General features: G+C 46.6%; 2 protein-coding genes across 8 annotated transcripts in view; both read left to right on the top strand.

Moving 5' to 3' along the window:
- The window catches only part of TENM2 (teneurin transmembrane protein 2), a gene marked incomplete at both ends in the record, with an annotated part of 471,616 nt that extends 465,297 nt beyond the window's left edge, over positions 1–6,319 (top strand). For all 6 annotated transcript variants that reach the window (XM_079542339.1, XM_079542338.1, XM_079542337.1 and 3 more), the window contains 3 exons: positions 667–2,281; positions 4,552–4,682; positions 5,558–6,319. In XM_079542339.1, the coding sequence (XP_079398465.1) occupies positions 667–2,281; positions 4,552–4,682; positions 5,558–6,319 (2,508 nt within the window). The remainder of the gene's footprint in view (positions 1–666; positions 2,282–4,551; positions 4,683–5,557) is intronic.
- A 5,028-nt stretch (positions 6,320–11,347) lies between these two features.
- WWC1 (WW and C2 domain containing 1) overlaps positions 11,348–14,941 on the top strand; it is a gene marked incomplete at both ends in the record, with an annotated part of 61,924 nt that continues 58,330 nt past the window's right edge. For both annotated transcript variants that reach the window (XM_079542515.1, XM_079542516.1), the window contains one exon: positions 11,348–11,466. In XM_079542515.1, coding sequence (XP_079398641.1) covers positions 11,348–11,466 — 119 coding nt within the window. The remainder of the gene's footprint in view (positions 11,467–14,941) is intronic.

The following is a 14,941-nucleotide window of genomic DNA, read 5'->3' as shown; positions in this document are numbered from 1 at the left end:
CTGAAAGCGAATAGACCACCCACTGCATTGTGGCATAAACTAATGCAATGAGTTGTGCTTAATTAAGAACAAAAATGCGTGACTAAATCTGACCAAAGGTTCAGGTAGAACAGGTAATTCATTTCTACTCATTATGAATTAAAAGAAAATACTTTAATGCATTTTTATTTATCCTAATTAAGACTCTTTAATAGTGAAAGAAGCTTAAATACCTGAAAATTGCAAATTATCTTCCCTTTCTCTTCTTTGAATCTGTTTTAACCCGTTCTCTGCTTAGTTTGTCACATGCTTCAAAGCAATAGCTGTGAATTACAATTGCTAGCAGAAAGATCAATCAATTCATTTACCAAATTCCATTTCATCCTAAAAAAAAGAAAGAAAGAAAAAAAAAATCGTACTGAAGAGAGGGTAGCTAATAGGTTACTAACCTACACTTTCTCTGGAGTGTCAGCATATTGATTTCCATGTAGCAGATCCTTTCATCTGGCAATCTGACAATACTTCAGAGCAGCTCTGTGTCCCTAACTAACGCATAGATGTCTCTTTTTATTAATTTAACATTATTGCCTCTTTAGAAAACTTCTGTTTTTTTAAATGCCCTCTCAGAGGTCACAAGCTAAAAAACGGTAACTGTGTATGTATTGTTGTGTTGTATTTTTTCCATAGTCAATGGTACTACTGCTTCAGAGCCAGCGGCAGTACATCTTTGAGTATGATTCTTCAGACCGGCTCCATGCTGTTACTATGCCTAGTGTTGCTCGGCATAGCATGTCAACTCACACGTCTGTTGGCTACATTAGGAATATTTATAATCCTCCTGAAAGCAACGCATCAGTGATTTTTGATTACAGTGATGATGGGAGGATTTTGAAAACATCATTTTTAGGTACTGGTCGACAAGTCTTTTACAAGTATGGAAAGCTATCCAAATTATCAGAAATTGTTTATGACAGTACTGCGGTTACTTTTGGATACGATGAAACTACAGGCGTCCTAAAAATGGTGAATTTGCAAAGTGGAGGATTTTCTTGTACAATCCGCTATCGTAAAATTGGCCCTCTTGTGGACAAACAAATCTACAGATTCTCTGAAGAAGGTATGGTCAATGCAAGGTTTGATTACACATATCATGACAATAGTTTTCGAATTGCAAGCATCAAACCCATCATAAGTGAGACACCTCTTCCAGTTGATCTTTACCGTTATGATGAGATTTCTGGCAAAGTTGAGCATTTTGGCAAATTTGGAGTTATTTATTATGATATAAATCAAATTATTACTACAGCAGTTATGACACTGAGTAAGCACTTTGATACCCATGGACGCATTAAAGAAGTGCAATATGAAATGTTCCGATCCCTGATGTACTGGATGACTGTGCAATATGACAGCATGGGAAGAGTAACTAAAAGAGAACTGAAACTTGGGCCGTATGCTAACACAACCAAGTATACCTACGATTATGATGGAGATGGGCAATTACAAAGCGTAGCAGTAAATGATAGGCCTACCTGGCGCTACAGTTATGACCTAAATGGAAATCTTCACCTCCTGAATCCTGGAAACAGTGTTCGATTGATGCCCCTGCGCTACGACCTAAGAGACAGGATTACACGCTTAGGTGACATACCATACAAAATAGATGATGATGGATTCTTGTGTCAACGAGGCTCGGATGTATTTGAGTACAATTCCAAGGGACTTTTAACAAGAGCTTACAACAAAGCAAATGGGTGGAACGTTCAGTACCGTTATGATGGACTTGGCCGAAGGGCTTCCTGTAAGACTAACCTAGGGCACCATCTGCAATACTTTTACGCTGATCTTCACAATCCAACAAGAGTAACACATGTCTACAATCATTCCAATTCAGAAATTACCTCTTTGTATTATGATCTGCAAGGCCACCTCTTTGCAATGGAGAGCAGCAGTGGGGAAGAATATTACGTCGCCTCCGATAACACAGGCACTCCATTAGCCGTATTCAGCATCAATGGCCTCATGATCAAACAGCTTCAGTACACTGCATATGGGGAGATTTATTATGACTCAAACCCTGATTTCCAGCTGGTTATTGGGTTCCATGGAGGGCTGTATGATCCTTTAACCAAACTCGTTCATTTTACCCAAAGGGACTACGATGTCCTTGCTGGACGCTGGACATCTCCTGATTACACAATGTGGAAAAACATTGGTAGAGAGCCTGCTCCTTTCAATTTGTACATGTTCAAGAGTAACAACCCTCTTAGCAATGAACTGGATCTAAAGAATTATGTAACAGGTGAGACTTCGTTGCATTTTTGTATAAATAACACTGTTGTTTGGAAGTTCATTTGGGAAAGGATTCAGAATTCACCTTACTAGCCATATATTGGTATCAGAGCATCAAGATTGGGCTATTTTCTTTTCTATGCTGTGAAAAGGGCTGGCTACTCTTGATTCTTTGATAGTGCTCCTCCCTGAAGAAGGGCAAGAAATGAGAAACCACAGAGAAAAACGGGAAGGAGGAAAAGTAATTTTGGGCTAAATACTCAATTTCAGCTCAACTTAGGGCTCTTCCTTTTGAACTCAGTGCTGTATGAGTTTGTACAAAAATGTGTTTGTAAAAGATGTAAAGCAAAGTGAAGTTACCAATAAGCAGGTTAGTAAGCAGAATCAAGAACCAGAACATCTTGGAATCTCTTCCCTTCAGGGCTACTTTCAAAATTAACTTCTGACTGAGCCCACAGACACATTACATATTAGCACCAAGAATGGATTTAATTAAACCTCTTTTTCCCATTTATCTTTTAATATGCAAACAGTTTTTAGTCTCTACAACAAAAATTCTGTTTTTTTATTTTTTAACTATTATTTTCTCCTGGAAAACTTAATAAATTTTATGGCACATGTTCAGAGAGAAACAATAAAGTAGTTTTGATTGTGCATGCTAGAACTGGGTAAAACTTGTAACCTTTTCTTAATTAGTAATAATTTTTCACTTAGTAAGATCACATAGTACTTGAACTGGCTGCCGGCAATTTCTAAAAAGAAAGTTAATTAACATATATTTAAGAAAAGCTTTTTTCAAAGTTGAATCTGTAGTGTACAGTAATTAGAGCAGTGATACTTTGAAAAAAGGATCCAAATTTTAGCAGTACTTTGAAATTCAAGAAAAGTGTGCATTTCCTTCAAAGAAAATTGAAGCAGGTTTCCTTCGTTCTCTGGGACCCAATCACACGTGTGACATCCTGTCACCTCAACTATAGCTTCTTTGCAATACGAAGACAGTGCAGTTCCTCTTAGTGTGAGAAATATTGACTAAAATTACTTTGGGATCAAACTTCATTGTCTTAACTGCAACAAAATTCTGTTTTCATTTATCAGTTCTTGATTTAGACCTTCAATGCCATCTTCTGATATTTTGCTATATTCAGAATTAGCATTTATTTTATTTATCCATCTACTGGATTAAGTCCCAGAAAATGCATTGCTTTTGGTATAGCACATATCTTCTCTGCAAAAATAATTCATTGGCGGTTAAAACGTTTGTTGCTATACAGACTAAGCAAATCGTATTGCACAGGAAGTGATTATGCTGGCACCTCAGATTTCATGGTGAAAAAAAAAAAAAAAAACCTTCTCCCTCATGTAATTGGAAATATGTATAAATATCTTCATACAAACAGAATATTTTAGTACTTATTTTACTGTCAGAACAGTTGAGAAAAGGAGACGTTTGCTGTCACAACCAATAAGTATTACACTTTACAATCAGTACTACACATTAGGATGTCCACAACCATCGGGTATTACACTTTTTATGAGGCAGCCGCTGAATCTTTAGGGAAAAGAGGCTTTGTGGCAGCAGACAGGTGCTGGCTCATGGCCATGCATGCCCTAGGGGCTGGCGGTGCACGGTGCTTAATCCCCAGGGCTCTGCAGCAGCGAGCAGGGCATGGTGGGCACTTTCAACTAGAAAAGAAGACAGGGCTTGTCATGTCGAGCTGAGAGCTGGAGCTCCCCGCAGCAATCCCTGGGCTGAGGTGAGACCCTGCCCTGCAGCACCCTCCCTTTTCTCCTGCACTCACAGTGCACCTGCCTGAGCGGGCACAGCTGTGCTGTGGAAGGCAGACATCTGAAGCTTCTGACTGCAGTTAATGGGTACTCCAGGGAGCTCAGGACAGCTAGGAGGAGCAGATAAGAAGAGAAAGCCGTGCATTTTGCGAGAACACTTTGTAGCTGTTCTTAGGAGTACAAACCTAATACAGCATAATTTTACAATATCACTTATGGATTTCATTAACCTCATCAGAAGGTGTCAGAGATGGGACAAATATTACATAAAGTGTTCCATGTGCAGTTGTGGAAAAAGAGTGAATGAAAGAGGTTGTGTATCACTGATGAACTATTTAGGATGTATTTGAGGTGATATTCCATGTTTGTTCACTGTGGAATACCACAATTCTGAAAACCGCTACTTGAAACAAATGAGGTCAAAGGTGGATTTCCTTAATCTGTGGATTTCTTGCACATTTATTTCTTACTTGCCTCCTTACTTTTGATTTTTAGATGTCAAAAGCTGGTTGGTGATGTTCGGATTTCAGCTTAGCAACATTATTCCTGGTTTCCCTAGAGCAAAAATGTACTTTGTGTCACCGCCGTATGAGTTGACTGAGAGTCAAGCGTGTGAAAACGGACAGGTAGGCAGAAACATGAAGTCCTTTTTCCTGATAAATTTGCCTCTCTGTGAATAGAACTGCTGTCTCTTCAGTAGTTACAGTAGTTACAGTGGAAGGCCAAGGGATTTATTTCAATGTAAAACAAAAGTGAATATAGCTAGATTTTATATTAATGAACATATGTCTTTCTTGCCAGCCCTCGTTACCATAATTACAGTGTCATTAGTTTGTCTTTTATTGACTTCTTCCTTGATTAACAACTTGTAACTTGATTAACTTGATTAACAATGACAAAAGGAAACTTTGCAAGGTAATTTATCATCTGTTGTACCATTGGTAAAATTAAGCTAATAATGTGGGTGTCACAGTGAACTTAGGTTGGTACTCATTGTACTGCTAAGAAATGATTTTGCTCCCCACCCCATACAAGCTTTTTCATTGCTTTTTTTCTTGAACATTTTCATAGGAAGAGGCTATGGTTTCCTACTTCTGTAACTACAGCTACTGTCAGTTATGGTCTTCATGTGCACTTGTGGGGTTAAGGCTGGGATACGATATATGCTTTCTGCCTTCATCATAAATTCCAACCAGTTTAATATATTTAAAAGAAGTACTAGGCCATTTTCAAACAGTCTGTGCGAAACTTGCACAACCGACATGACCATGTAAACCAGCACATGTGACCATAATCCTTTACTTGACATTACTGATTACAAAATTATTTGCCAGATGTATTTTTATACCAATTCTGGATGTATTTATGTGGGAAGGGAGTGGTCTTTCCACAGAATTTTTCATTGTGCAACTTGCCTTTATAAAATGAAAACAAAGATTAGCACTGTTCTCTGAAAACAGTATTTTCAGGTCTCTATCTTCTTCGTTTTGTTTTTTTCCAGCTAATTACAGGAGTCCAGCAGACAACAGAAAGACACAATCAAGCTTTCATGGCTCTTGAGGGACAGGTCATATCTAAAAAATTACATGCCAGTATTAGAGAAAAAGCAGGCCACTGGTTTGCAACAAGCACTCCTATTATTGGGAAAGGAATCATGTTTGCTGTGAAGGAAGGCCGTGTAACCACTGGCATTTCCAGCATAGCCACAGACGATAGCAGAAAAATTGCCTCTGTCCTTAACAGTGCTCACTACCTGGAAAAAATGCACTACAGCATCGAGGGGAAGGATACTCACTACTTTGTCAAGATAGGCTCAGCCGATAGCGACCTCGTCACCCTCGCGATGACCAGCGGGAGGAAGGTCCTGGACAGCGGCGTAAACGTGACCGTCTCCCAGCCAACCCTCCTTATCAATGGAAGGACTCGACGGTTCACAAACATCGAGTTCCAGCATTCCACCCTGCTGATCAACATCCGCTACGGGCTCACCGCCGACACACTGGATGAGGAAAAGGCACGAGTGCTAGACCAGGCTCGGCAGCGAGCCCTGGGGTCGGCCTGGGCCAAAGAGCAGCAGAAGGCACGGGACGGCCGCGAGGGCAGCCGCGTATGGACAGACGGAGAGAAGCAACAGCTTCTGAACACGGGAAGGGTTCAAGGTTACGAGGGATATTATGTCCTGCCTGTGGAGCAGTACCCAGAGCTAGCAGACAGTAGCAGCAACATCCAGTTTTTAAGACAGAATGAAATGGGAAAGAGGTAACAAATTAAACTGCTGTCATCCTCTGATGGATGAATCAGTAGTCATAACTGTTATCTCCTCTCCTAAGGAGATGAAGACCTACATGGGGGCACTAGGCTGAGCTACTTTGGGATAGCAAGTGGCAGAAAAGCTCATATTTTTTGAGTTAAATGCTACTGTTCAAGTGATTAAAAACCACATCCTGAAGTGGACTAAAGCCTGACTGAAAACTCTAACCATACAAATTTAAAAGTACCCCTGAAATATTACCCACTTGTTCTGGGTCTAAAGAAAAATAAAAAGAAGGCCTCGTATTGTATTACCTCACTCCATTCACACGTGAGCAAACTAAGAAATCCAAGTGGGCCACTTTCACTAACCAGCTGATGAAACACAAACAATTCAGACTGCTTGTTTGATAAATATCCAAGAGGTTTTCATTTAAAGCAAAATACAGGTGCATTTAAAACATGACTTTGGGGTGATTTGTGTGTAGCAATTGGAGGAAAAGGAGAACGCAAGTGAGAGCACACTGGAAATAGTAAAGGAAACTATATTTAAAATAACAAAACCGCACTTGCACTCTGACCTTCCATTTGTCTGGCCTGAAGCTTAACTTATTCAAAGAGGGCAGAGTGTAAAGTTACATACAAAATGGTGGCTATAAATCACTACAAATAAATTTCATACTCTGTTTGTCTTTGAGGATTTCCATTGTGGACAGTATAACACAGTTACAGGGTGTAGTCTGTTTAGATTCAGTAGTTTGTTGGTATCAGTTCCAGTAGAGCTGTGGGCATTGTGTTACACTATTGCAAATGGGCACCACGTCAGATCACCCTGTACATACATCAGCCAGAAGGCACAATCACTGTTTCAGATTTAAAAATTATTAGTGTGTTTGTTTGGTCGAGAAACTGAGACAATCACATTACAGTCACCGCAAAAGAAAAAAAAAAGTCTAACAAGAACTTTGGTACAAGAACTTTTTTGTAATATACATGTATGAATTGTTCATTGAGTTTTTATATTAATTTTAATTTGCTGCTAAGCAAAGACTAGAGACAGGCAAAGATAATTTATGGCAAAGTGTTTAAATTGTTTATACATAAATAAAGTCTCTAAAACTCCTGTGAATTATTGGTCTTCTATTGTGAAATCTCTGAAAATGAGAAAAATCTTAGTGTGCCACTGTCATCTCGTGTACAGCATCCAATATGTAGAAATGATCACTGTACCATGGATTCTGCAGAGGGGTGTTCCTTTGATCTCTGGGTAAGCAAAGTCTTACATAAGCATCACCTGTTTATGACAACAAAATAATTTGTAAATGCTCCTATCAACAGTCTCTGCATCTCATGACTTAGTGACCCTCAGATCGCTACCTTACAATCCTGAAATTAGTTTAATTGCACCAAAGAAACTTCCAGACTGTTTGAAAATGCAGTAACATGGTATTAAATGGAAGACGGAAAGACTTGCTGTGAGCCCCGGAGCCCCCGTGCAATCTGTCTTCTTTGTGAGATTGCTTATTTCTACCGCATTTACAAATGGGAGGTAAGATCAAAGACCCTCTCCTGAGCTAACAGTCGCTCTTGATGATGTTAAAAGGGAGCCATGCATCAGCGAGAGCCCTGCTGCTTTTATCTCGTTCAAGTATGTAGTCAGAAAGCTCCACTTAATTTTGAGAGCAGTCTTGCTTTTGGGGTTGCAGATGAGGTTTTTAATGATTCATGGTATCAGCAGAGATGTTTGAATTGATTACAGGCGTTAATTCACTCCAGGGCTCGTTTAAAGCAGAACAGCTTGGTGGCAGTTCTGTGCAGTGCCTATTGCACTCAGAGCCCATCTGAGTTTTGCTGAGCAAACAGAACACATCCTGTTCTGATTGCAGTGTTGCACCTGTGTGCTCCCCCTGTGCACTGCATGTGCCAGAACTCCAGGCCCTGTTCTCTCAGAAGGATGAATCCGGGTACATTTCCAGAGAAAGTCCTATACGTCCCTCACTGCAGATGTTACTCTGTGCTGATAGATGTGAAGTGCTGTTATCAGACTTGTCTAGAAGTGAAACTTATTAAAGAAGTGAAATATTAGGTGGGTATTCATGGAGCTTACTTTGTTATTACTTTTGGTGTAAACTTAAACCGTGAAATCACAAGGTGGAAGCACTTCTCACTGTCACGGTTTTCCTGAATGCTCTGATCTGTACTGGTGAGCTTTTTAGGTCATTTTTTTTAAAATAGAAGTTTTCTTGCAGCTGAGAGGCTGGAAATAAGAATTTGCTGCACAGCCTTGTGTTGCCTTTGTTCTCTTACCAGTGTCCTAAAGCTGAAACTGTTCAGACTTAATTTTGCTACTTCTCTTTATCCTCTGCAGAAGGAAACAAAAGTGAAACACCACTTCTGATATTACTTCCTGGGGACAGATTTGCAGGGGAAGAACTCAGAAGGACAAGTTCCTCTGCAAATATAGGCATCATCAGGGTACTCTTAAACAACTTTTGGACCTGGTTCAGTCACGTAGTTAATACTCAGAGACCATTTATCCCCATCTGTGAATGGTTTTCAAAGCACAGGTCCCTAGCAACACATTTGAGCTCCTAGATGTAAACAGCTTGTGCTGGAGGTCATTCCCCTGAGCCCTGTGTGCAGCACGCAGCTCAGCACCCACGGTGAGCTCCTGGTGGCACAGCGCTGCCAGACTCCCTGCAGGAGAGCTGTGTGCGGGGACCTGCAGGAGGTCACGTGCTGCCAATGGTTCTGTTTCCACACATCCTGTTCCCAGAACCTCTGCAGCACTTGTTCAAAATCCATATCAGGCGTAAATAAATTAGGCTTCTCCTTATTTTGTTGTTTGTTAAGATACGTGTAGTGTCCTGACCTCTCCTGAGAACTGTTCTGAGGCCAAAGTCAGGCTTCTGCTGCAGAGCTCGAGCTGAGAACTGAAAAAGCAATACTGAAATTGAAAGCACTGTGGGAGAGAGTTGTTTGGAGTTTTGGAGAGAGGCAAGAGAACGTAGCCAGCGTATGAACCCTCAGCAAATACGATTTACAATGGAAGTGTCAGCTCAATCATTATGAGTACAGAAGGTGGCAGATAACATACCACAATGCTGCCTGTGCTGTTACAGCAGCTCAGCAGCATATTGCTATTGGAGAAACCATATTTACAGAAGTTCTATATCCTTAGACGACAGCTCATGGCAGGTTCTAGCCTAATTTTGTAATTGAGTATGGAAATCTGCTGGAATCATGCTGGATGCAGCCCAGGTCTCTTTGCTGTTGCAAATAGGCACACATAGTGTGCTTCATCAAGTGAAGAACACATATAAATGAAAATAGAATTTCAAGAAGCATCACCTAATGCAAAAAATCAGTACTATCAGATAAACCAGGCCTTTCCATCAGTCAAAAATTCATATCAGAAGTAGGAAGGAGAAACCTGTTTGCTTCTGTGGGCTGTAAGGACACTTTTGATGCCACCCCCACCTTGACGCGTGGTCTCTGCCCAGGTGAGGAAGGCAGGCCGTTACAACGCACTGCCGCAGCTGCCACAGCCCCCAGCCCCGCCGCGGGCCAAAGCACAGCAGGGTCTGAGATGAGCGCCGATCTGCGCCTGCGCGGCCCCTCCGTGCTGAGGCCCGCGGCGGTCCCGCCGTGCGGCACACAGGTGCGTCCCAGCGCGGAGGCGTCGGGCGGGCTGTGCTGAGCTGTGCAAGGCTGCGCTGCGGGGGCACGGCACTGCGCGCCCGATGGAACGCGCGGCAGCACGCGCAGTGCGGTCGTTTGTAAAAAACAAACAAACATAAAACCTTGATGTGGTTGAGGAAAAAAAATCTCGCAGCACGCCGAGGTCGATGAGAGGTGGTCATTCCCTCGCTGCGGGCGGTTTTGTGCCCGGGCCCGCACGTGCGTCCCACGCGCTGCCCGCTCCCCGGGCTCGGTCGGCTGGCGACGGGCCCGGCGAAGCTCCGTGCTGCTGAAAGCAGCCGGCGGCAGCGGGGCTCATAAAAGTGAGTAAATCGTTTCATCCGAGGAATTCTACTTTTCTCAGCGCTGAGGGTAGCGTGACGCTGTGGGAAAGGCCGCTTGACATTCAACAAATCCGCGGTCGCCTGTCCAAGGCTCTGATAGGGAAAGACCAAATTAAACTTTCCTCTGTCAGAGACCTCCGTTGGTTTGAGTACAGCCATCGATGTTACTGGCTGCGGGGGCTCCGTGCAGGGTTCGCTCGGCACAGAGCCGTACCGATGCGTTCAGGGCTGCGTTGGACGCGCCCCGCGCAGCCGTAACCTGCGGGATGCGAGCAGGGCGTGCAGCCGGAGGGCCGAAAGGTCTGTGCCGAGCCTAGGCACGCCGTGGTTGCAGATTCCTCGACGACACAGGGCGTTCCGTCACGCCGTGGCTCCGCTGTGGCGGGCGGGATAAGACCGAGAAGGGTCACATAGGGGGTGGTCTCTCAGGTCAATCGAAGCCGCCTGCGCGCACGTCCGGGGAGATTTGCGCCACGCACAAACGGCCGTCGGAAGATGGCCGGCTGCTCGCCGCCGAACCGCAGACACCGGCTGCCGGCCACGAGCGGGCATTCCGCGGGCCGCCCCTCCCGCCCCGGGGCCACGCCCCCGTTCCGGCTCCGCCAGGCCTCCGCCCTTCCAGCAGGGGGCGCTGTCCGCCCCGCCGGTGCCGCGCGAGGAGGGGCGGGGCCGCGAGGGCGGCGTTCCCGGCCGGGGGAGCGTGGGCGGCCCGAGGCGGCGGAGCAGCGCGGGAGCGGGGCCGCGAGGGGCCGGGTCCCTCCGCAGATTGTTCCGAGGGCTCTCCCGCCCCGCCCCTCCGGGTCCCGCCCCCCCGCCAAGCCCCACCCCCGCCGCGGGGCCGGCATGTGAGGAGCCGCCGCCGCCGCCTGGGGCGCTTCTCTGCGCGGCTGGGCCGGCGCGGCCCCGCTCCGCACCGCTCCGCTCCTCGCCGCCCGCCCGGCCCGGCCCTAACCTGGGGTCGGCCACCGCTGCGGAGCGGGGCGCTGCATGGGGCGGCGCGGCCGGCACTGGGGACGATGCCGCGGAAGGAGCTGCCGCTGCCCGCGGGCTGGGAGGAGGCGCGGGACTACGACGGGAAGGTGTATTACATCGACCACGGCAGCCGCACCACTAGCTGGATCGACCCCCGCGACAGGTGGGCGGTGGGGGGCGGGGACGGCCATCTGCCGGGGGAGCGGCCGCCTTGCGGGGCTCGCGCCGGGCCCGGCCTCTCTGTGCCGTTCCGCCGCGGGCCGGGCCCGCCCTCACCTGCGGCGCTGCCGCCCTCCTTCGTCCCCGGAGTGGCCGTACCTGCGGCGCGTCCCCCCCTCGGCGCGCGGCCCCGATCGGCTGCTCGTAGAGCGCGGGCGGTGCCGCGGCCCTCCGAGTTCAGCGCCGCGCGGGGGGCGGTGGGACGCGCGGGTCGCCGCTTCCTGGGGCGCTCCGCTCGGCTCTCCGTGTTCCCGAGGGGTTCTTTCCCGGCGTCGTTCACTTTGAAGAGCCACGGGAACGAAGCGGGCCGCCCCGCGCTCGGGCCGAGTCCCGGCGGTTCTTTGTCCCGGCGCCGTGTTGGGCAGCCGCTGCGAGCGGGCGCGGGGAGCCCCGTTGGGGCGCTGCGGGGTCCGAGCGCTTCCCGCCTCGGGTGCCGTGTCGGGAATCCCGGGCACGCGGCTCGGACGTCCGTCTCGATGAGCTGCAAATCCCGACTGCTGAACGTGGTCGGCGTGTGCTGTGAGCGCACCTTGCGGGCTTCCTTCCGTGTCGTTAAGTATTCCCCGCACCCCGCTGGTTTCCCACTTCCCCTGCTCAGCCCCTGCTCTTTGCAGAGCTCCCGTTGCGGGATCCCACGTGGGATGCCGGCACTGTGTTTTATTCCGGTGCTGCATAGCTCAGCTGATGTTGAAAAGAAGTGAGCTGTGCAGTTTTACAGGATTTTAAGGAGTGTTCTGCATTCCAGGAGGAATCCTTTTGTATCCTGGTGACAAACGTGTAACCTGTTGAACCGCTGAAGGTTTGGAATGTGTTTTAAGCTGGTATTTCAGTGAAGTGATTGGAAGAGCTGAGAGAGCACGCTTGTGCCTCAGTGTGTTGTTTAACCTTGGTAAAAGTTGATATGAGCTTAAAGTGGGGATACTTTCTTAGTGTCTTTATTTTTGGTGAAGATAAGTGAGAAATCTCTTAGGGCTGATGGCGGCTTATAGCAGTTCTGGTGTGTCTATGCTTGTGAGTCAGACACAGAAGCAGCTGAAGGCTTGCCTTATCCATGCAGGGCTGACTGCTCACTGCTGTTAAAAGAGAGCATTCATCACCAACAGGCCCTATCACAGGACGTGTTTGTTGTGCACATAGTAATACACCTGAATACACATGGCCCTGATGGGCTTTGCTTCTGAGTCATCTTCCAGCAGTGTGACCAGGCTGCTGTGAACTCAGGCGGTTGGACACTCCTCCTGCCTCAGAACACCAGCGAGGTTGGAAGAGCTCGCTGATCGACTGCTGAACAATTTCAGTGTTAAAACATTTACCTGTCATATGGGGGGCCACGTGTTTGAATGAGTTTGGCACATGGTCTGCTGTACTTATGAGAATAAGTTTCTCTTTCAGCTGATGACAGCTCTGTGGACACCAGGTGATGGGAGTTTCTGAGCAGCTCAGGCATAACTGTCCCTGCTATAGGGAGGTTGGCTTTAGGCACTGTGCATCTGATGGTGTGTGTTCAGCATTTCTCTGCATGGACATGGTGTGTGAATTAGCTGCAGCTGAGAGGTGATTGTGTGCGTTTGCTGCAGTGTTCTCTTTGCTCTGCTCATGTATGCTATCCTTGATCCAGGAGGAAGCAATAGATACTGGGTAGTGTGATTGTTAAACTGCAGACTTCAGGGAAGTGAGCAAGATTTATGTTTGAAGTCTCATTCTGAACCCCATTGCCTCTCAGTGGTGAGATCTCATTGTGACTGTCCTTTTAGAATACCTGGTTGGTTTATTTAGTGAGCAACAACTAGTGGCTAAAAAAAGGGCATGAAGGTTTTGAACCTCCCTAAGTCTTTCATTCCAGCTTAATTTAGTGGGAAAAGCCGTGAGCAGGGATACCATCTAGCTTCAGGGCACAGACTTGCCCATTACAGTTGGGATCACAGCTGGAATCGGGTTTGTGCTTGGGTTGGCACTGCCATCCCTGCAGGTTTGCCTTTTTTTTTTTGTTTGTAGCTCGCTGCACCACCTCTTCAGATGGGCTGTTGGTAAGAGGGGCCGTTGCACTTCAAGTGGTACAGAGTCACTGCGACCTGGGCGAGTCGCTGTCCTGCGGTGACCTGAGTGATGCTCTGACAGCTTGGCTGGGCCTGCTGTGTGCTGGGTGCCTCCTACCTTGCATCACAGGGCTGTTCCAGATGAGGAGGCCTGGGGATTTTAGAGTGTTTAGGGAAATCATCCAGAGAGAAATTTTGTAATGTAACCATTACTGTGCTACAGTGTAACAGAGGAATTGGGTATCCTGTAGGCAAGGTTTCCGGTTAAAAAAGCCGTGAGGCACTTCTAGAGGGCAGATGGGGAAAAAAAGATATTTTTTTCTCTATATAGAAGGGTGCAGAAATAACTGACTTTTTTAGTTGTAAGTTTGTCCTGTGTTAGGTAATTCTGGACTTGGATGCATTGTGATAGGTGACTCAGCCTTACTGAGCTGGGAGAAAAATCAGTTTGTTATTCCTAGTTCTAAAGGCAAGCATGATTTTCCAGGCATCCACCAGCATGTGATAAAGCGTACTGGAGTCCTGTCCCAGCTGCAGGGGATGCACCTGCTCTGTAAGCTGCTGGGCTGATTAGCAAATCAGAGGTAAGAGTGTGTCTCAAACATCAGCCCCAGCTGCTGTCTGACGCACAGTGATGTTTAAGAGCAGGAGCTGCACCAACACAGTGCCTCAAATGAGGCTTTGCTTTCATCAGACATCGGGGTTGGAGACAGGTATCTGGATACCAGAGTGTGTGCTGTCCGTGGGTTCTCCGCAGTGTGTAAGGGAACTTCTTGATCTGCCTCAAACTGTCTTTTAAGAGGGTTTTCTACCTTGAAGCTTCCGGAAGGTGCCTGGTAAACGTGTCCTATTCTCCAGGTCTTGTGTTCTCATGCTCCTGGTTTGTTGGCGTACGTGGGTTTTTCTAGCTGTTGTAGATGGAGCTGGCTGACCTCACTTTGTCCCAGTCACTGGGCTTCTGTTGAGTGTGGAAGATGACATTCAGCTGCTCAAGTCATCCTGGGGAAGCTACTGAACCACAGAAGGTGCTTGCATTTCTGGGAGGCAGCAGTGCCTCACTTCGTGCCTTCATTTTTCAAAGGCTATGGTGATGTGTGTGTTGGAGACGCTTCCTAAAAGAAAGCTCAGATTCTGCAGTGTCTGTCTGAGTCAACTTCATACTCTATATAGAGACTTCTTCCACTCTGAACCTGCAAAGCTCTGGTGAAGATAAGAAGGGATGTGCCAGGGTTCAGGGCAAATGTATGTCAGTGTATGTGTTGTCACATGGAGCATACTTTGTGCTCTTAAAGCTAGTGCCACCTGTTTACTTGTGAATATGCTGGGCTTAAAGAGCCTGAGGATCTTGATGAAGACCAGCTAATGTTATATAGAGAGCATAAT

This window comes from Tetrao urogallus (genome assembly GCF_951394365.1).
Source record: "Tetrao urogallus genome assembly, chromosome: 14".
NCBI classification, from domain to species: Eukaryota; Metazoa; Chordata; class Aves; order Galliformes; family Phasianidae; genus Tetrao; species Tetrao urogallus.
This window is presented reverse-complemented; position numbering and strand designations above follow the sequence as displayed.